At 47.0% G+C, this 21,756-nt stretch overlaps 1 protein-coding gene across 2 annotated transcripts in view; it reads right to left on the reverse strand.

The window, feature by feature from the left end:
* LRBA (LPS responsive beige-like anchor protein) overlaps nt 1–21,756 on the reverse strand; it is a 920,035-nt gene that overhangs the window by 754,863 nt on the left and 143,416 nt on the right. For both annotated transcript variants that reach the window (XM_073576254.1, XM_073576253.1), the window contains exons 22-27: nt 20,329–21,303; nt 18,975–19,150; nt 9,580–9,733; nt 9,156–9,336; nt 7,933–8,057; nt 51–158 (exon numbers count right to left, since the gene is read on the reverse strand). In XM_073576254.1, coding sequence (XP_073432355.1) covers nt 51–158; nt 7,933–8,057; nt 9,156–9,336; nt 9,580–9,733; nt 18,975–19,150; nt 20,329–21,303 — 1,719 coding nt within the window. The remainder of the gene's footprint in view (nt 1–50; nt 159–7,932; nt 8,058–9,155; nt 9,337–9,579; nt 9,734–18,974; nt 19,151–20,328; nt 21,304–21,756) is intronic.

Below are 21,756 nucleotides of genomic sequence, written 5' to 3' on the forward strand. Positions count from 1 at the left end.
CCAACACTACGCTCACAGTTAATGCAATAGTAAAACATTGATCTGCTCACCACATCTCTGAAGACCACAGCTCTTAAGCGATTTATATCCATGTCTTGCAGAAGTCTGTCTATGTCTCGAATAGGAGAAATTATTCCTGATGTAACGTCCAATGAACTCTGAAGATAAGAGAAGGTAAAATAACTTTAGCTGAAACACTGACAGGTGAAGTTGTAACTACTGCAAACTGCTTAAAGGAAAACTAGTAAAACAAACACTAGCAACATACTAAAGTTCTCCCGATTCCTTGACCCGGTTGTGCATTACTTTACACTCCACCATTGTAAGGACGCTTACAGAACATCAATGTTTTCACTTTCTCCTCTGCTCATTGATTAAAGCATGTCATGACTAGTTTTGGGAAGTTTAAGTGGCGGTCCCTCTAATTACGAGGCAGATTAGGTAAAATTTGCATCAGCAATGGGGTGGATTTTCTAAGTTAAAAAGCACCAGAATTTGCTGTACATAACTTGCATCACAGGGGAGACATTTTTAACTCAAGGATATTAGAAAATAATTTATATTATAGCATCAAATAGATAGGGAATAAGGACAATTAGTTGTGGATTTTGGACCAACCCTTTGAAAAGCTAAGCATGAAAAGTACCAAATGTATCATGGGGAGAGGTGAAAATTGTATGACTGCTGGGACCCCCACAAATAACTGGAATAGGGATAGTTAATATGAATGATAAGCGACAAATGTTCATCAAGTTCAAACGAGGGATGGAAAAAGACAAGGGTAAGTAGAACAAGCACAGTCACAATGCATGATCAAGTTCTCCCCAAAAGCTAATCTTTATCTCCTGACCCCCAAGTGCCGATCCAAAGAAAGAACTTTACTCATTTACAAAATAATGTTTTTTGTTTTTTTTTGAGAATAAAATAAAAGTGCTATGATCAGCTCTTGAGGGGGACTGTTATACATATTAATAATTCTAATGGGAAAGTAGGCCTGCCTTTTATTGAGAATGAACCTTTCCTTCTGCAGGTGGGGTGCAGCCCATTCTTTGCTGGGGTTTTATATTAAAACAGCATTGGACCATACTTCTTGTATGGGCCATTTATTACTGGTTCATCATATCACTCATAAGACATCTCCTCTCAGAACTAAATATATTTCTTTTAGCCTTTTCTTATGCTCCTTATTAATTTTGTGTCTCTTTTCATCTTTTCTAGCTCCCCAGCATCCTTTCTGTGAACTGATGTTCAGTTGAGGTCACACTAATGCTTTGTAAAGTGGTAGCATCACTTCATTGTCCTGCGAGTCCATACTTTTTATTATTATTATTATTATTATTAATTTTATTTCTATAGCACTAACATATTCTAACAGCACTTTACATTATAGAGGGGACTTGGACAGACAATAGAAATTACAGCATAACAATAATCACATACGTAGATCAAAATAGATACCAGAAGGAATGAGGGCCCTGCTCACAAGCTTACAATCTATGAGGAAAAAGGCAGACAGAAAAGGTAGATGGTAACAATTGCTTTTGTTGTTCGGACCAGCCATAGAATCGGGTGTTCATGTAAAGCTGCATGAATCAGTTATCAGCTTAAGTATGTAGCAATACAGACACAGACGGCTATTAAATGCATAAAGCATGTGAGAACATGATACGAGGAACCTAGTTATGGTAAAAGATTTTGAATGGGCAACACAGGGATAGTTAGATTAATGTTTTGAGGCAGTAGGCCAGTCTGAACAAATGCATTTTTAGTGCACGCTTAAACCTGTGGGGATTGGGGATTAATCATATTAACCTGGGTAGTGCATTCCAAAGAATTGGTGCAGCACGTGAAAAGTTTAGAGATGAGAGTGGGAGGTTCTGATTATTGAGAATCTTAGCCTCAGGTCATTAGCACGGGTAGGATGGTAGACTGTGACGAGGGAGGAGATGTAGGGTGGTACCTCTTAATACATGACAATACCCTCCTCTTGGCTTTAGAATTTAACTGACATTTCTTGCTGTTATTTAGTCTGATCTTTAAGTGACTCCTTGTTTTCCTCCCTTTAGCCCACAGCTAGGCAAACTGTGAACAGCAGACCACATCTTGCCCTCTGACTGTTCCACTCCAGCCGGCAGACCAAGACAGTCGAAGGGCTGAGACAGTGGCCCACACCATGCTCTCGCCCACCGTCAGTCCACCAATGTATTCACCTCTGTCTGCATCCTGGGGATGCAGATACCGGTGGCAGAGATTGCGGATGGCACCTTCTTCCACCAATCAGCATGTGCGACTGAGCAAGTGTAGGGAAGGTGACCTGACGGACGGACGGACTAGTCAGAGTGAAGAATGATAGGTTTGCACAGTGTAGGTAGGAGTCAGTGATTACAGTGGGGAAACAACTAGGAAAGTGTAGTGGATGTGCAGTACCTTGGGATGACCATTAGATGGCAGGGTGGAGTGTGAGCAAAGGACTTTACAGCAGCTTAGGGCTTTAGAAACCGTTGGTCATGGGGGGGCGTGGTGACAGAGTGACAGTTTCAAGGAACCGGGGGAGTTATAAATACTGAGGGAGGGTTCCAGAAAGTTCCAGTCCCCAGGGGGAGCTCAAGTGACAGGAGGACTACGACAGTCTGTGTACTCTGAGGAGAATCCAGACCAGGGGGACTGAGGAGAGAGGACGTCAGGGGGGTGGTCCTGACAGGAAAGGACCGCAGTTGAGACGAGGTACTGGGTGTAAGACACCGTATGTGACACGACGACTGAGCAGTAGAAGCGCTGTTGGTTAATGGGCCTAAGGCGGCCACAGTGACGGAACTGTCAGGAGCGTCGACAGTAAAGGAGGGGACGGTGTGTGCAGACACGTCTCCAGTGTACGGTGTGAGAAGCGGCTCTGGAAACGGAGGGCCGCGAGGTGTGCCGTCAGTCGGACGGCAAGTGAAGAAATAAACTTGGACCTGTTGCACCCAGAATCTGCCTCCATCGTGTCTCTGTTGTCATCTCTGCGCGGTATAAAAGTAGGACCACCCCCCCCAGCTCGGCACCCCACCACCGACACTACATTTGGCGTAGTCGGCAGGATCGCCGCCGCTAATACCCCATCTTCTGCGGCAGACCTGCCTCAAAGAATGGAAAAGGACTTGGACTACTCTGTTTGGATTACAATTACCTGTGGATTACAAATGACCTACCTGTGGAATACAAATGGGAAGCGCTGTGGCGGATCTGTGTGGCCAGCAGAGGATCCGGGGCGGTACCAGGTACTGTGCAGTATGGCGGTGTTGCTTCAGCGCAGAGGAGAGGTCCGGGTGTTTGCAGTCGTGTTGAATGGACTGGGACCCCCTCCAACGCACCCCAAAAGGAAGCAGTATGTGCCTGGAAATCGACGCTTCCATATATTGGACCCTGACAGGATGGTGGAGAGGCCTGCCGACACCTCACCTCACAGAGGGAGTGGCACAGAAGAAAAACTTGACTGCAGCTGTCTGATGCCATTCGAGTGCTGCCCAACGGACGGTATGAGACTCTGCAGGTGTCGGGGCATCGGCCGCCTAGAGTGGCAGTGGCGGCAGGGGATGAAGCTGTGCCAGAAGTCGCCCTCAGAGCCACGGGAGAGCAGCGGGATGCTGAGCTGGGGAGCGGAGCCTGAGCGGAGTCAGCGAAAACGGCCGCCACCAATACCAGCAGAGGACTTCTCAGCGGAGCCCCCGAGTTTAGGGGAAAAACCCGCGGGACAGTGGAGCGAGGGACGGAGGCTGCGGGTGAAGCCACGTATTGATGTGATGGAGGCCGCAGCGCCGGGGAAGGTGAGAGTACCCCCGGCACCACCAGTGCCTCCGCCAGCGGCCCTCATCATTCCGCCGCAGCACGCTGCCCCCTGCGCACCGGAAGGCCTGGGTACATCGGGCCCAGTGGTGTATGCAGAGTTGTGCGAGGCCCCTGCTCAAGTCCCTGAGGTACCCCGCCTGGAGCCGCCAGTGCGGAAGTCATCCAAAGAAGACGCTGCTGCGTTCCCCCTGCTGATAGCAGCTGCGTCGTTGGAACCGGCCGTTACTCCGGCTCCATTGGAAGTAGTGGATGCGGCCTGTCCTGAGGCTGCGGTTATGCCGCTGCTGAAGTCGACTGCGGCCGACTTAGTGGGCCTTGTGATTCCAGCCTCCAAGGACCCGGTTGTCCCCATTTGCCACCTGGCCCCAGCGGCTGTTGAGCCGCAGGAATCATCGGCCGCCTCTGATCCACGTCCTTCCTCGGTTAAGTCCCGCCCACCGGACTCCAGGGCTCATGCCGGACCCTCTGTTTGGGTCGCAGGAGTTATAGAGAAGAAGAGGGCCAGGGGGCAGGAAGTCTGGAACCTGCTCCATGAGAGGGGAGAGGCTGGCATGGCGGCTGCACGACCCCCGGGACGGCTCGTTTATACTATCTTGCAGAAAGGGACACTTCTTGCATCCTGGGAGCTCCACGGTTGTGGGGTCCCATACTACTGACCACCGAAAGGAGGATTGAACTGTCAGGAGTTCGTTGCACCGTTGTGCAGGTCAAAAGGACAGTTCGCGGTCAGCTTTAAAAAAAAAAAAAAAGAAATGTTTATCTGTGATTTTTATGTCTGTTTTTCTATGTTCCTCTTACAGGATAGTTTGTGTTTACTTGTTAGACTGACAGAGCGGGGATACTTAGAAGAGAGGGAGTGTCCATGTCCAAGGAAGGGGGGAGAAAGAAGACATGCAATGTTATGTTGTTATATGTTGGTTTTAAAATGAGCAAAAGAAAACGGAAAAAAAAAAATTTATAAAAAATGGGGTACTTGTGCTATTATAAAGTTGTATGATGTATAATATGCAAAGTAAAATGCAACAGGTCCGGGTAAGGGAAGGTCTGCGGGACCAAAGGAAAGTGTGAGATCCGGTAGGGATCTAAGAGTTGAGGTCTGGGAGACCGGGACGCCGACCATGACATGTAACTGAAAGAAGGAAAATGAGTTGGAAGACGTGAGAAAGACAGCCGTCCTAGGTCAGGTCCCCAACACCACGGACACCCCTGAAGAAGGAAAGGCGGGCGCCGGCAATGATCTGGTAGGTGAGTGGCCTCGATCATGGCGTACCGGATAGTGAAAGGTAACAGTAGGGGAGAGTAGGGGAAAGATACACGCCGTAGAGAGAATACGGGTGTACCTTGCCCAATTTGAAAGACGTTGTCATGTGGCGTGCGCGCTGGTGAGTAGCAGTAGGCTGCTCAGAGCATAGTGCTCCCAGTATGGTTCGGCCCCCGCAGATAGTGGGTTTGGCTCAACTTCTGGTCCGACAACAGAATGTAGGTGTAGATTCAGAACGACGAAGGCAGGGATGACGATTGTCGAGGACGACAATGGACAAAGGAAGGGAGAGTGTAGGGAAGGTGACCTGACGGACGGACGGACTAGTCAGAGTGAAGAATGATAGGTTTGCACAGTGTAGGTAGGAGTCAGTGATTACAGTGGGGAAACAACTAGGAAAGTGTAGTGGATGTGCAGTACCTTGGGATGACCATTAGATGGCAGGGTGGAGTGTGAGCAAAGGACTTTACAGCAGCTTAGGGCTTTAGAAACCGTTGGTCATGGGGGGGCGTGGTGACAGAGTGACAGTTTCAAGGAACCGGGGGAGTTATAAATACTGAGGGAGGGTTCCAGAAAGTTCCAGTCCCCAGGGGGAGCTCAAGTGACAGGAGGACTACGACAGTCTGTGTACTCTGAGGAGAATCCAGACCAGGGGGACTGAGGAGAGAGGACGTCAGGGGGGTGGTCCTGACAGGAAAGGACCGCAGTTGAGACGAGGTACTGGGTGTAAGACACCGTATGTGACACGACGACTGAGCAGTAGAAGCGCTGTTGGTTAATGGGCCTAAGGCGGCCACAGTGACGGAACTGTCAGGAGCGTCGACAGTAAAGGAGGGGACGGTGTGTGCAGACACGTCTCCAGTGTACGGTGTGAGAAGCGGCTCTGGAAACGGAGGGCCGCGAGGTGTGCCGTCAGTCGGACGGCAAGTGAAGAAATAAACTTGGACCTGTTGCACCCAGAATCTGCCTCCATCGTGTCTCTGTTGTCATCTCTGCGCGGTATAAAAGTAGGACCACCCCCCCCAGCTCGGCACCCCACCACCGACACTACACAAGCAGACATGATGACTTCACTCCATCATGCCTGCTGTGCAGAGTCTGTGGACCAGAGACAGGAGCAGAGCGCCAGGAGAATAGTATGAAGGCAATTTTATTTCTTGTTTTACACCCATATATGAGGTTTATCTTTATATTGGGGGCTATGTGGGGGCCTCAGTGTACACAGGGGGCTATGTGGGGGCCTCGGTGTACACAGGGGGCTATGTGGGGGCCTCGGTGTACACAGGGGGCTATGTGGGGGCCCAGTGTTTATAGGAGGCTATATGGGGGCACATACTTGATATAGAAGTGTTAAAGTTTTTCCTCTATTCTAGATTTAGTTCTTTTTATAGTACTCAACCTTAAAATATCATAGTCAAGGATTTTATACTTCTCTCTCATGCAATGTTTTTAAGATTCTGCAAAAACATGTTATGGGTAAACGATAAATAAAGTCATCATGATCTGAGTAACAGGGTTGGGGGGCTGCATGAGCTACATTGCTTGTAATAAGAGATAGTATTCTCAGTGTGAATAAGCACAATTTATATGCTCACAACAATTTTGCATTCTTTTCTCCTAGAGCTCATTATTTGAAGGCCTAATTTCTTAATTTAGCCTCACTGGCGATCCGGCATAACTGACGGAGTCAGAATAAAAACAGCTACAACATAAGAGGTTATGTGGGGCTCATACTGTATACAGAGTGACTATGTGGGGGGGCTCATACCATTAAATAAAAAGAAAGACTAAATTAGGGAAAGGTCAGCATGTTTAATTTTGCTCAATGTTAAGTGATAGAGTTAATATTAAATATTGGTTTGTTTGGTTTAGATGGTCATAAGAAGAACGGCTATCTCACTTATGAGCACCCTAAAGGCCCTTTACATGAGATGAAACACGTCCAAGAAAGTATTCAAATGAATACCTGTTACCGATTAGCATGTGTAGACATACTAGCCATATACGGGAAAAACGATAGTCCATTAGCTTATTAGATCTCTTATTTGGGCCATAAAATAACTGTTTATACCCAGTTTAAATAAGAAGATATGCTGCCGGCTGTTTGGGTATGAACAGTCGCAGTAACAGTTTCCATCGACCCTTCTAAAACGGTTTTAAACTTGTTATACTATCACTTGATGTGGACAAAAGTCTGCACATATAACTCAGCTTAAGTCTAACATTTAGGCCGGGGTCCCACAAGTGAGAAACTCGCACGAATCTCGCATCTTAATACCCGGCACTGCTGCTGGCATTCGGGAGCGGAACGTGAAGCTGCATGTATTTCTATGCAGCTGCACGCTCCCCGGCTCCCGAGTGTCGGTGGCAGTGCCAGGTATAAAGATGCGAGATTCGTACGAGTTTCTCGCATGTGTGACCCCGGCCTTAGGAAGAATTACTTATTATATTTTGTTCACAGAGATCTAACACGTTACTATTGCGCAAGCACCCTTATCGAAGGAAGTATTCATTGAATAAAAGGAGGACTATGTCTCACGGTACTTCCCTAGGCTTGGACGATGGAACTGGAAAAATTTTCCCCCAAAATCTAAGAAAAACATATTCTAAATTACACAGTTCCAAAACATACTCCTGTGCCTGGAATCTTGACCATGAAAGCTGACTGCTCATTAGTCACGATGCTTCCCCAGTTGCCCGGTAGCACACAGAACAAGTTTTCTTACAGAAGGTTTTATGGCTACAAGGTTCTGTGATGAACGATTTCTCAGAGCACACACAGTCGTCCTCTTCGATAAATTAATGAGAAACACACAGTATTACAGCATGCTTTGCACATGGATTACCTTTGCAGACTTCGCTGTCCCCACTAGGCCATGAATTGCCTTCGGGTTTTTCATATTTTCTCCTGTGGATTTTAATTGCAAGTGCTGCTGACACTCCAGACAATTCCGAACTGCGACAGCACAGACTAAAACAGAAAGAGATGACTACAGTCACTGTGGCCAATATTCAACAAAATTAACTCAAAATGAAAATAGTCAAGAGTTTAAGTCCCACATGCAATGTAACCCTATGATAGTCAGGTAGGAGAGTGACTTGAGCGGACATCTTATTCATCTATGCTTTCCAATGTTATCGCATATGGGCCATATGTAATAACATTACAGTTCATACAGTCAAGTTACCAGCAGAGGGAGCCGAGGAGCTTACTGAATACTGATCCCATTGAAGGCAATAATAAAGCTCCAGCTAAAAGGTAGAACATGCAGTGTGGGATTTACAGCTGTCTTAGGCGAGTTTCACACTTTCATTTGGAGGCGCAGTGGACGCTTGCCGTGAAGCTCCGCCCCCTGCCTAGCCTCCTCTGGTCAGCTCCGCCTATGGTCGCATGCCGCTGCATGCAGCCTGCGTACCCTATCTTTAGGGTACGCAGGCCGTGCACAGGTATGCTTTTGCCGCTGCATGCGTCCTTTTGACGGTGCGGCGATCGCACCAAAATGCAACACGCAAGTGTGAAACTAGCCTTAGAATGAAAAAAAAACTTTCAAAGTGCAGAATAATGGAAAAGTGAAAAAGATACATTTTTATTCTGCAATGAAATGCACACTTTAGCACATCATTGAATTTAAGAGGCTTTCAAATTTTAGAAAACCAAATGTTTCCAATCATACCACACAACAAAATCAGATAGTACCTACCCTTCCTTGGGTCTAGCACCATCTCTCTGCCGCTTATCAGAGCTCGGCGATGTAACTGCAGCAGTGATGTCACGTCTACAGGTCACATTACTACTGCAGCCAGTCACTGAGCTTGGAGGCTTGCCTGCAGTAGACGTTCAAGCCTCTGATCAGTGATTGGCTGCAGCAGTAATATTAGCTGTCCATGTTATGTCACTGCTGCGTCAAAAAGCACAAACATCGAAGCAGCTGCAGCGATACAGTGCTGGACTTGTGAAGGGCGAGTACTGGCCAACAGTATTACGTTAACTTTGCGGTCAACTTTTGTAAAAGTGGAAAATCCATTTAAAATGTCTTTGCACGCTTAACCAACATTAGCCATGACTCACCTAATCTAAGACACTGACGTAACACTCCCCCAGACGACATGTTCTTCTCAGCTTCAATGTCAGTAAAGTTCAAAGAACTTGCAAAAATGAGAACATCCACTAGGCTGATCGCCCTCTGCAGGAACGTTACCGATGCCTCAATCGACAGACCTTGGGTTGGTTCAATAGTTTCTAGTTCATGCTGAAATAAAAATAAGTTTTCCACACATTTTATATGGATCAAAGTGTTCAAATATAGAGAATCAATTTCTACTAGAGCAGAAGGTACGTTCTAATATATAAGAAACTCCAACAAATAAGGCAAGGTAACCTAAACGGGTTCCTCGCGTTGGACTAGTCATTTAAATTACAACTCTAAAAGACCTCTACATGACAGCTACAGCACAACTAGCCCTTCACAAGGAAAGAACCGTCGAGAGCTCACCGTGGCAGATGTTGCTGCAGACAGTAACGGCAGTATACCACCACACGCCATTATCATGTTGTCCGTGATCTGAGAAATGAGGTGGATTGTGTTGTGCACAAAAATTACATTGTCGCTGCTGTTCACAAAATCCATTATGGTCTTTGTAGAGTGGCTGAGGCAGGAAAAGGAAATAGGACACTTGAATTACATATAATGAGTATTGCATTATTAATAGCATTGACAAGCCAATATATAGTAGAGACAAACATTGAGCATAGTAGCCGTCGCTACGACAGATGAGTTCACTTTTCAAAAATCTAGAACCAACTCGCCACTTGATATTTTATAATTATAAAACACCTTTCAATAATTCGCCATCTTTCACAGTCTAGCAATGGCGTGCCTCATCTTCACACTAAACATTGCTGTCACATTAAGGCCGCCATACACGTTGATTTAGTGTCATCCAAAAGGACAATTTTGGTAGGATTAGCCAACCAATGTGTGTGGCGGCCTCCTGACACTTCCCCGACAGACGTTAGGGCCGTATGAATGAAACACCTGATCCTGTTGTGCTCCCTGGAAATAAGTCACCAATGAAGGAGTGTAAAGCCGGCCGTACACGTTAGATGGAAGAACGTTACCGTTGTTCAAACAATTAAACTACAGTAATGCCAAAAAAGTCACACACATAGCACATATTGCCCACCATGGTTGGTCATCCTGGCCACACATGTTCAGTGACACTGCAAGACGAACTAATGAATATTCTATCAATACAAATCTACAACCATGACTGCCCTCACAACAAGTATTAATCCAATAATGTTTGGCTGAAAGTCGGAATGAAGCCCTCTCCCCCTTTTTTTTTTTTTTTTCAAAAAAAGAACATTTGTGTATGAATGATCTTTTATTAATAGAACATTCACAAACTTAAGCGTATAACTCAATAATTTTTATCTTTATTAATTAGACAATCAGCATAAAACAAAGTTAGAGGGAATCTGTCACCCCTTTTTTTGGACTATGAGCTGCCAGCATTGACATCAGGGGCTTATCTACAGCATTCTGTAATGCTGTAGATAAGCCCCCGATGTAACCTGAAAGAGAAGAAAAACACGTTAGATTATACTCACCGGAGGGGGCGGTCCGGTCCGATGGGTGTCGTGGTCCGATGCCTCCCATCTTCATATGATGCCGTCCTCTTCTTCCCTTCCTGTAGTGGCTCCGGCGCAGGCGCACTGCTCTGCCCTATTGAGGGCAGAACAGAATACTGCAGTGCGCAGGCGCAAGATCTCTTTCGACGATGAAGATGGGACCCATCGGACCGGACCGCCCCCACCGGTGAGTATAATCTAATGTGTTTTTCTTCTCTTTCAGGTTACATCGGGGGCTTATCTACAGCATTACAGAATGCTGTAGATAAGCCCCTGATGTCAATGCCGGCAGCTCATAGTCCAAAAAAAGGGTGACAGATTCCCTTTAAAAGTAGAGATCATGTTACCAAAAAGGATGTGGAGAGGGATGGTCACAATTCTAAGAATTACAAACCGTTCCTATATCAGCTTGCTCAGACTATAGTACCAGTGCTATGCTTAATAAAGGAATTTGTAGAGCACCAAAATAAGGAGAATCTAAAGAAATATCACAAAAACAAAGTGCTTAATTCATCTATGAGTGATAATATAATAAATGCATCTTTCTAGGGTGAATTCATAATGACATACCCCATCTACTATAATATTGATGACTTGAAAAAGAATCATGAGCTGGTACATAAACAGTAAGTCAAAATTGAAAAGTATAAAGTGCTTTGCTTCACTACATGCACTAAATAATTATAACCAATACCACAGGAAAGAATCTCACAATACATGAATAACGTCTGTCAATGAAAACACCACATGAATGCACATACTGAGCAACAATTGTCCCAGCTTTAGTAATTCTACTGACCAGCAGGGCTCTCACACTCACATCCGATGCACGGTTTACAATCTTTGGTCACCCCTTGACAAAGCAATGGTGAAACGTGCAAGTCATATTTGTGGTTATAATTACTTTTTATTATTACTACTACTACTACTACTACTACTACTACTACTACTACTACTACTACTACTACTACTACTACTACTACTACTACTACTACTACTACGACTGGGACCATTGGTGTTCAGTTTTAGCTTTTCGTATATTAAATTCATTGATTTAGACTGTACTACAATTATCTTGCCTGGGGTATTATTATTATTCAGTTCGTATACCAATGCACTAAGCACTTTATTTTTTCCAATACTTACTCAGTTTGACAGCTCACGATTATTTCTGAATAGTATTAATATTATAGTAGATAGGTCATCATGAATTCATCCTACTAAGAGGTACTATATTACATTACATGTCGCTTGTGCATGAATTAAGCACTTTGTCTTGTGATATTTATTTACAATGCAGTTTTTTTCTTATTTTGTCTCTTTAAAAATGAGTGTATTACACTGATTATTATTATTTTTATTAATAATAATCTATATAGCGCCAACAGTTTTTGCACACATTCTCAGTTTTTATCAGTTTTTGCACACATTATCATCGCTGTTCCCAATGGGGCTCAGCGATGATAAAAATCCCTATAAGTAGGTCTTGGGAATGTGGGAGGAAACCCACGCAAACACGGAGAGAACATACAAAATCCTTGCAGATGTTGTCCTTGCTGGAATTTGAACCCAGGACCCAGCACTGCAAAGCTGTAGTGCTAACCACTGAGCCACAGTGCCATTCCACACTTAAGTTATTTGTACACTAAACTACCATAGCTATACCATGCCAATGTCAAAGTAGGCAGATATATTAACTGTCTGTAATAGGTAGGACTGTGACCATTCCCCTCCACATCTTATTTGGTAATACGGTATCTACTTTTACCATAATTTTATGTTCAATATGTCATTAATAATGATAAACATTAATGAATTATATTTGCTGTAGGTGTGTGAATATTCTATAAATGAAAGACCATTCATAAATGAACAATCTTTCTTTGAATAAAAGAGGTGGTATCTGACTTTCAGACCCTTTCCCTACCACAAGCAAAAAAAAAAAAAAAAAAAAAAAAAAATCAACAAATACAGGGATTTTTGTGATAAACGCAACGTAAAATCCTTTTATCCGAGACGCTCATTGGGGGACACAGGTACTGTGGGTGTATGCTACGCCGCCAGGAGGCTGACACTAAGTGGATGAAAAAAAAAGGTTAGCTCCTCCTCCGCAGTATACACCTTCGCCTCGATTGCAGGCGGAATCAGTTTGGTGTAAAAGCAGTAGGAGATCTACAAGACAAAATCAGCCTCAATGTAGGTAACATGTTTAGAAAACCCACCTGGTATCATAAATACCTATTAATAAGCAAAAAGGAGCCAACTGGCTAACAGGGTGGGTGCTGTGTCACCCAATGAGCGTCTCTGAGAAAAGGATTTTACGTTGAGTTTATCACAAAAATCCCTGTTTATCCTTCGCCTCATTGGGGGACACAGGTACTGTGGGACGTCCCAAAGCAGTCCCTGGGTGGGAGTTGATTCACCGGTCCAAGCTACATGCCCCTACTGTATAAGGGTGCGCCACTGCCTGGAGAATCCTTTTACCCAGGCTGCATGTGCTGAAGCCAGCGTAGGGACATTTGTAATGTTTGGACAGTGTGTGCCAGCTGAACCAGGCTGCCGCTTTGCCTACCTGCTCCGCCGATGCCTGGTGCCGAAAAAACCCGCGAGGCGCCCACTGTTCGAGTTGAGTGTGCTCTGATCTCTGCTGGCATAGCTGCACCTCCGATGCGGTAGGATTCCCAAATCATCAGGCGAATCCACCTGGGTATGGTCGCTCTTGATGCAGCAAGTCCCTTTCTGCGACCCTCAGGGAGCGTACTTCCTGGGAGCTCTTCCCAGGTCTAACGTTTGAAGAGCCCCTTCCACCCGATGCACTGGTGCCAGGAAAAAAAAGGAGGGCAAGGCAATATCCTCATTAAAACGAAATGAGGAAACAACCTTCTGCAGAAAAAGGGGGAGCTGGCCTCAGAACCACCTTCTCGTTGTGAGATATCAGGAACGGAGCTCGGCAAGATAGAACTGTCAGCCCCGGGAGCCGCCTGATTGATGTTATCACCACGAGGAACACCACCTTCTAGGGGAGGTATGTCGAAGATACCTATTGCAGTGGCTTGGATGTAGCTTCCTGCAAACGCCTAGGACCAGGTTAAGGTCCCAGTTGTCCCGAGGGGTCCTATAGAGGGGTACAAAGTGTGAGACCCCCTGGCTGAAGGTCCATACCGGCAGATTGGTAGCGATTCTGCGCTGAAACAGGACGGTTAAGGCAGATACTAGTCTCCTAAGGGAACTTGGAGCAAACCCCGAGTCCATGCCGGACTGGGAAAAAAGAAAAACGCCAAAATGTTGCGAATGTAGAGTCCCAATGGAGAATGACTGTGGTCCTAACACCATGAAGAGACAATCCTCCAGGTGTGGTGGAAAATATGTACTGAGGCGGGCTTCTGGGCACCAACCATTGTAGTAACCACATTGCGTCCAAAACCAGCCTGGGCCAGAAACCAAAATTCAACAGCTAAGCCGTCAAAAATAGGGCCCCTCGATTCGAGTGGTAGCTCTGGACCTGAGAAGGTAGGTCTGGGTGCCCTGGCAGTGGCCAGGGAATGTCAGCGAGTAGCTGCACCAGGTCTGCGTACTACGCCCGCCGAGGCCAATCTGGGGCCAGAATGGTCACTGGAACCTCCTTCTGTCTAGAACCTCTTGATCCTTGGGAATAGCGGCAGCGGGGAAAATAGGTATGGGAGGCGAATACTGGTTCCATGGCAGAACCAACGCATTCCCAGCGCTTGCCTGCGGGTCCCGGGACCGAGGCGACCACCCTGGCGCCTACCCCGGAAGCCATCTGTTCAAAGTCCAGCAATACCCAACATCGGCATACTTGCCGGAAAAGACCTCGGGGAGTAGTGACCATTCCCTGGACACAAGACCCTGCCGGCTGAGGAAGCCTGACGCCCAGCTCTCTGCGGACGGCCGATCACCGAGTGATTCATCTCGGCCCAGTGAGGGATGTGCCTCACTTCGTACATGGCTGCTCTGCTGCGGGTGCTTCCCTAGTGATTTATGCTAGCCACTACCATGGCGTTGTCCGCCTGAATCCGGACGGGGTGGCCTGCTAGAGGATGCTGAAAAAAATTGCGGAGCCAGCCGGGCTGCTCGAATTTCTAACAAGTTGATTGAGATGCGTACCACCTGCGGCGACCACCGTCCCTCGCAATGGTGAAAAAGACTGCTCCGTAGCCGAGGAAACCGGCGTTGGTTGTGACCACCAACCCCTGGTCCGGGGAAAAAGGTTTCCCCTGAAGACGGGAGGAACTGACTGTCCTCCATCCAAGTGCCTGTCTGACCTACCTGGGCAACCGGCACTGGTAGTCGAGTGAGAATGGGTTCTTGTCCCATGATGACAAGAAGGCGTGCTGCAGGGGGTGAGGATGGAGTTGGACAACTGGGATTGCTCCCATTGCTGCCACCCTCTTCTTTACGACCCTCATGCAAAGACGTAAGGTATGAGGGACTGGCTGGCGAATTATCTGGACTCCTTGCCGAAGAGCTAGGGCCTCATCTTGAGGAAGGTTCACCAACCCTCGGGAGGTGCTGAAGATCATCCTTAAAAGGGAACTCCTTCGAACTGGGACCGGGGATGATCTCTCCAGGTTGACCAACCACCTTAAGCAGGCAAGAGTATCTAGCGTGATGTTGATGTTCTCCTCGCATGCTGGATAGGAGGGGCCCTTGATCAAAAGGTCGTCTGAACAAGGCAAGACGACTTATGCCCCGGGAGTGCAGGATGGCTATGACAACCGCCCTGACCCCTGTGGACACTCAGGGGGCGGTAGCTAGCCCGAAGGGAAGAGCTGCGAACTGAAAGTATAGGCTGCTGATAGCAAAGCGTAGAACTTTCTGATGTAGAGAAACAATGGGGATGTACAGGTACGCTCCTCCATGTTCTATAGCCGCTATGACCAAGTGAAAAAACTCCATCCGGGACTGTCCTGATCCTGACAAATCCGTCCCGAAGTTTAAGGAACAGAATGGGCCTGACAGCCCTGTCCCTTTGGGGACCATGAACAGGTCGGAATAGAAACCCTGACCTCTTTCGCCTTCCGGCCCAGGGATGACAGCGTCGTGTATCCGGAGCAACCCGATGGGGGCTGTTCGACAAAATCTAACTTGTACCCCGAGGATACCAGCTCCCTTACCCATGTGTCAAGCACGAAGGCGAGCTAGACATGGTGAGGCCAGAGTAGGCGACCGCCGACTCTGCTGGTGTCGCCCAGCACTTGCCTCGCGCTATTAGGCCGAAGATCCTCGGGATCTAGATCCCCTTGATCTGGGGATGTTGGTATCGCATTCTCCCCAATGGGTTGGCTCCATATGAGACTTGATGAGTCCTAGTTGGGGCAACCTGCAACTGCAGTAGGTTGCTGAAGCTCCCCTGGGGTTGCGAAAGGACCGAAACAGAGTCTGAATCAGGTGACGAAAAAAGCTGCTTACCCCCTTATTTGAGGGAGAAAACTGTCGCTGCCCCCAACGGGGTCAGAAATAAGCTGGTCCAACTTTTCACCAAACAGGCGAATGTAGCCACGCTCAGCCTAGAATGGCCGATGGCACCCCTCTGACACGGGCAATAAGTTAGGGACTTCTTGGAGGTCAAATATGCACGCCAAGTCCTCCTGATTAACAATATCTGCTATCTCCACAGGCAGGTCCATACCCTGCAAGGCTCTGTATAATGATTCAGACACAGAGCCCATGGCCTCAACTCCCAAGTTGCCGCGAAGGAGGGAGAAAGCGCTGAACCAGACGCCTCAAATACTGAGTGAGCCAGGCCCACTATGAGACCGTCGGTGGGATCCTTAATAGTTTAACCGTTAGGTATGGACAACAGGGCTTTAGCGGCCAAGCGCGACACGGATGGATCTACCACTAGGAATTCCACCCACCTCAAACGTCAAGCGCTTTCTCCATGTCGTCACTCTGGGTGAGCGGCAATTTCTCTAAGAGGCTGCTTGACCCACTTAAATGACACCCTGTGCCCTGAGGCCCGGGTGGACTTATTTGTTAATCCCCATTGTCTGGTTGGCGGCCTCGATAGGCTGTTCATTGTTTCCTGTTAACTCAGAGTAACCAAGTCAAGGGGCTCGTCCGAGTCGTAATCCGAATTCTCGTTATCGACTACTGGCGAGGGCGAGCGAGAGGCAGAGCTCATGGATGCCGAGGCACCGGACGGACCAGGAGACGCTGTGTGAGTTCGATTCCCCCGCGTCTGCCTAGTGAGAGAGCGGCCCCTGTCAGCTGGAGGCTCCTGTGAGGTGGAGGACCCCTCTAGGACAGATGAGCCATTATCCCTGCCCATACCTGGGGATTAAAGGGTCTCGATTGCTCTCGTAATGCCGTAGACTGCGACAGAGGCAGAGCCCATTCCGGGCGGTCGCAGGGGAGGGCTCCTGGGCACTTCGGACCCGCAGATTTCAGAGATCTTTCCTGTGGGAAGGCAGACTGACAGGAGGTACATGCAGCATACAGAAACATGTACATTTTAGCTGCTCTGGGCATGGTGACCCTGCTAGGTGATATGCCTGCAGGGTTCCACTGCTTAGCCTCTGACAAAAAAAAAAAAAAAAAAAGAGGGTGGCCTTCTCCTTCAGGGGGTAGCACTTACCCCAGTCCTGGATCTCCTTTACGCGTCCAGCCTGCCGAACCGCTGCACGCTTTTTCAAAAGGTGCACCTCGGCGTGTGGGCGGCCCTGCCGGGAGAGAAGGCGCCGCTGGTGACGCCCTATGGGCCGAGCTTCTGCTCGAGGCCTAACACCGGCTGAAGCCGGGGACTAAATTTTTCGGCACCCGCCCGAGACTCTGGAGGCGGGTCCGTCGGAAGTACACGCGTCAAGGGGGCGGGAATTCCGCCCGCGGCCTAGTACCGGCAGAAGTCGGGCACTAAATTTACGGCGCCCGCCCAACACGGGGACGGGAGCACCAAGAAACCGAGGACTGGTAAGGATATGCGCTGCCGAGCGCTACCGCTGTGGGGGAGCATGCTGGCGCCCAACCGCTGCCGCCCAGGGGAGTGTCGACCCTGGGGGTTTCAGGAGCCCTCCCAGCCCACCTCCTTCAGCGCCTCACCCCTGGAGCTCCAGCTGATCCTCAGGTTGGGGGGGGAAGGGGGGCTGTATCCAAATCAAGGACGTGCAGGCACCCTAGCTCCATCTTTCCCTCCAAGGGATGAGGAGAGGGACCGTCCGCCGCCTTGCAGGCAGCACCGCAGTCTAGCCTTGGTGGTGCAGTGGGGGCCGCACGGACTATTCATAGGCCTCTGAACAGCCTAGGGTTTCAATACCTTAGGGTGGGCAGGGCGAGTCCAGCATCATGTCCAGCATCGCGGGAAAGGATATGTGGAGGCGACACTCACACGTGCCGCCTGTTGTTGGTTTGGGGAAATCGGACCCTTTCAATAGGGTCCGTTGCCCGTCTCATCTTCATGGAAAGTAGAAAAAACAAACAAGTCTTGGGAAAAAAAACAACCAGACATGTTCCACGTCGCGGGGAAGGATACGTGGAGGCGACACTCGCACGTGCTCACCCGTTGTTGGTTTGAGGAAATCAGACCCTTTCAATAGGGTCCGTTGCCCCTGTCTCATCTTCATGGAAAATAGAAGTTAAAAAAAAAAAAAGGCAAGTCTGGAAAAAGACCAGACGTGTGTGCCTCCTAGGACACTAAGCAAGAACTGATTCCGCCTGCAATTGAGGCGAGGAGGTATACTGCGGAGGAGGAGCTAACCTTTTTTTCATCCACTTAGTGTCAGCCTCCTAGCGGCAGAGAAGAGAGTTTGCCATTCTTATATTTAGTGTTAGAAAAGCACCATAAGGTTAAGTGGACAGAGTTTGCCATTCTTATATTTAGTGTTAGAAAAGCACCATAAGGTTAAGTGGACAGTATCATATAGATGCTGGAGCAGCCGCTGCGTTTTCCTAGGCGAAGCCACTTTAGGAACCCCAGCGTTCATGTTCCTGAGGCAGCTTTGCCCTCATTCTTGCAGCCGCTCCACAGCCAGCGGTCTTCATTATATACTGATAAGTATAGAAGGAGGGCGGTTTCCCGGCAGACATCACCCAAACATTGAGCATGTCACTTAACTTCTTCAGGGTTTCAGAATCAAAGCAGTTTAAAAAAAAAAAAAAAAGTAACTTAAGAAGTAGCATGTGCACAGCTACGTTTATTTCATTGGGCGCTTTTTCAGGAGGATTCCGCCTGAAAGAGACACCATGTGTACGTACGCCAGGAAGAGTGGTATACGGGGTAAACTGATGATAAACACTAACCTTCGCCACATTTGGATGTCGGTTTCAATTGAAAACAAAAGGTCTGTTAGCAGCCGCTGATGCATCAATGACCATTTAAACTCAGGAATACGGAACATGGTAGATCTGGAGTCTCTTCGCTGGCCATCTGATGGGGCTACTCGCTCTCCCTCCTGTAGATCTGTCTGCTTTACAGGCTACTCATTATAAAAACAATAAAAAGAAAGAAGTAGTAAGCAACAAGTGATAAGGTGTTCTATAAAAAAAAAAAAAAAAAAAAAATGCCGCATAAACCTTCTCAGGCGCAGGTGCTGCATAATATTTTCTAAAATCTAAGCCCATCATTGCAAGATGAATGAAAATCTGTGTGCATCTCCCATGGCGCCAGAAATGGCGAGCGCAGATAAAGACTGACCAGGTCCGGACATGGACATTTCAGATCTGCCAAACCAGCAACCACAGATGAAGGGTGAAACAGGCCCAGACACAGGTGCATAATCAAAGAGAGCCGGGGACAGGGTAGGGCTGCTGTGTGTGTGTACAGCAGCCTAGATCAATCACAATAAAGACAGATAGAACGGCGTGCATACAGAAAACATTATGTGCATATGCACTTTATGTATTGCGTTCTGACCATAAGCAGCGCTGGCTTCTCCCCTTTTTTATTTAATAATTGCTTCCATTTTCATTTCCAGCACCAGTAAGTCTTTACTATGGGAGAGCAATTTAAGGCAATGCGACATGCTAGTCAGAAAAAAAAAAAATGCAGCATGGCAGTGGCATCCAATTGACAGAAGTGCAGGCTACATTTTCAGCAGCCAGACTTCACGAAATAGAGCATACGATTTAATCATGAAGACCATAGTTCACTTTTTCCCATAAAGGGTAAACAAAACTGACTTGTTACAGCCACATGAAACTTTTAGAGCATGAGAAGAGCAATCAGAAGACCAGTAAAATTGAGTCAGTACATAGCTCTGCTGAGAGCGCCTGCCGCTTAGTTTCAGTGATGGGTAGGGGTCTATAGAGCCAGAAGCCCACCTATTGAAACTTCTGACTAATTTGGAGAATTCAGGATCTATCATAGTAATAATGGTTTGTAAAGGGAGAGATTGAGATGTTGGATTTACATGTACTTTTTAAAATTGGCCAAAAAATTAAATGAGTTATAGCACTCACCAATTAGTGAAATCCCTTATTTTCCTGCATCTGGTGGACAAACAGGATAAAGGCAGGGAGAACAGCCTATGCCGTTTCACAAGGTTCACTATTTTTCTGGCTGCTACACCCCAGACAATCTAAACCGATCAGTAAAACTATAAAATAATTTCTTACAATAATGAAACATGCTAAACATGCCTAAACAATACTATACCTCTGAAACAGCCATTGGAGAGTGTTGAGGTTCACCATTTGTGCTGGCTTTTAATTCCAAGTTTTCAGTATCCGATGCAATACTTGACACATCAAGCTTAGCTATTTTCCTTTCAGAATTCTGAGTATCTGAAGTAGTCACATCTGTTGTTCCGCTGCCATTTGTATGACCTGCAGAAGTGGATGGCGTGTCTTGACCTACATTCTCTGAACAAGCTGTGACATTCTCCCCAGCGATGGGTAATGCTTCAGTGGAAGATGCTGTAGCCTCAGATATAACCTCTGCCTCTTGTGGACCATCTTCTGACAAACTTTCATTATGTTCCGTTGCAGCGTCGGGAGTATCAGTACTGGCCATCTTGGTACTCTCCTCATTAGTATTACTTGCTTTGGGCGGATCTTCTATAAGGTCTAAGTTCCCATGATCATCAGAAATATTGGTTTCAGTTGTGAAATCCTGCCCATCGACTGCAAAGTCACCATTAATTTCCTTTTCCACCATGTCCAAGCTCTCCATGTTATCTGATGACTGCACGTGTTCAGCTTCATTACTACTTGCAACTGGGGTAGAGGTAGATTCAACATCCTGACTGTCATTGGATACAGAGGTTTCGATCTCAAAACCTGTAGAGTTCCCTGATCCTTTTTTATTTTCTTGTGCTTCTATACAAACCTCAGTTTTGCTTTCAGAAATCTCAGTAACACTAGCAGTTTCAGATTCCTTTTTATCCAAGTTGTCCACAATGGGGGAGTCACTCTTTCTTTCCTCACCACGTTCTTCATGCACACTTCTTTCAGACTCTGCAGTTTCAGTCAGTTCCAAAGTGGGCGCTTGAGGTGTCTTCTCTAGCTGCCTGCTGGACCCAGAGACTGTCCTTATAGGACTTGATGGTCCTGGCCCTATTTCGCCACCTACATGGTCTTCGTAGTCCCTGAATGTCTGAGCCAAGCTCTCTCTGTGGAGTTCATAAGTGACCTGAAAACAAATTGACATTACCAATTAGCATTTCTCTTTTTTTGTTTAGAGGTCACATTTTAATAGGGGAAAAACGGGTTTCAGAAAACCTCAATCACATAAAGGACTGCCTCCTAACAGGACTTATAGGAGACATCTCATGATGATGTCCTTCTGAATCAAAAATAATAGTTGAAAAGGTAGAGGGGAGGAGAGGAAACATTCTAATATTTTTCTTCTCAGTGCCATGACCCGATCCTGCCTATGTTTTGCCTTACAAAGACATAAATGAGTATATAAGTCTTGAAGGAACAATACACAATTATAGGGAACATGGCACCATGAAAATGCAATCCAACCTGCAGACATGTTATAGAGCAGGAGGAGGTGAGCAGCTTGATATATGGGTTTGTGAGTAAAGATTCAGTATAACCTTTTCTTTAATCATTTAACCCCTTCGTGACAGAGCCAATT

The sequence above is a fragment of the Dendrobates tinctorius genome, unplaced genomic scaffold (assembly GCF_039654945.1).
Source record: "Dendrobates tinctorius isolate UK_male_01 unplaced genomic scaffold, ASM3965494v1 ptg000008l, whole genome shotgun sequence".
Lineage (NCBI taxonomy): Eukaryota > Metazoa > Chordata > Amphibia > Anura > Dendrobatidae > Dendrobates > Dendrobates tinctorius.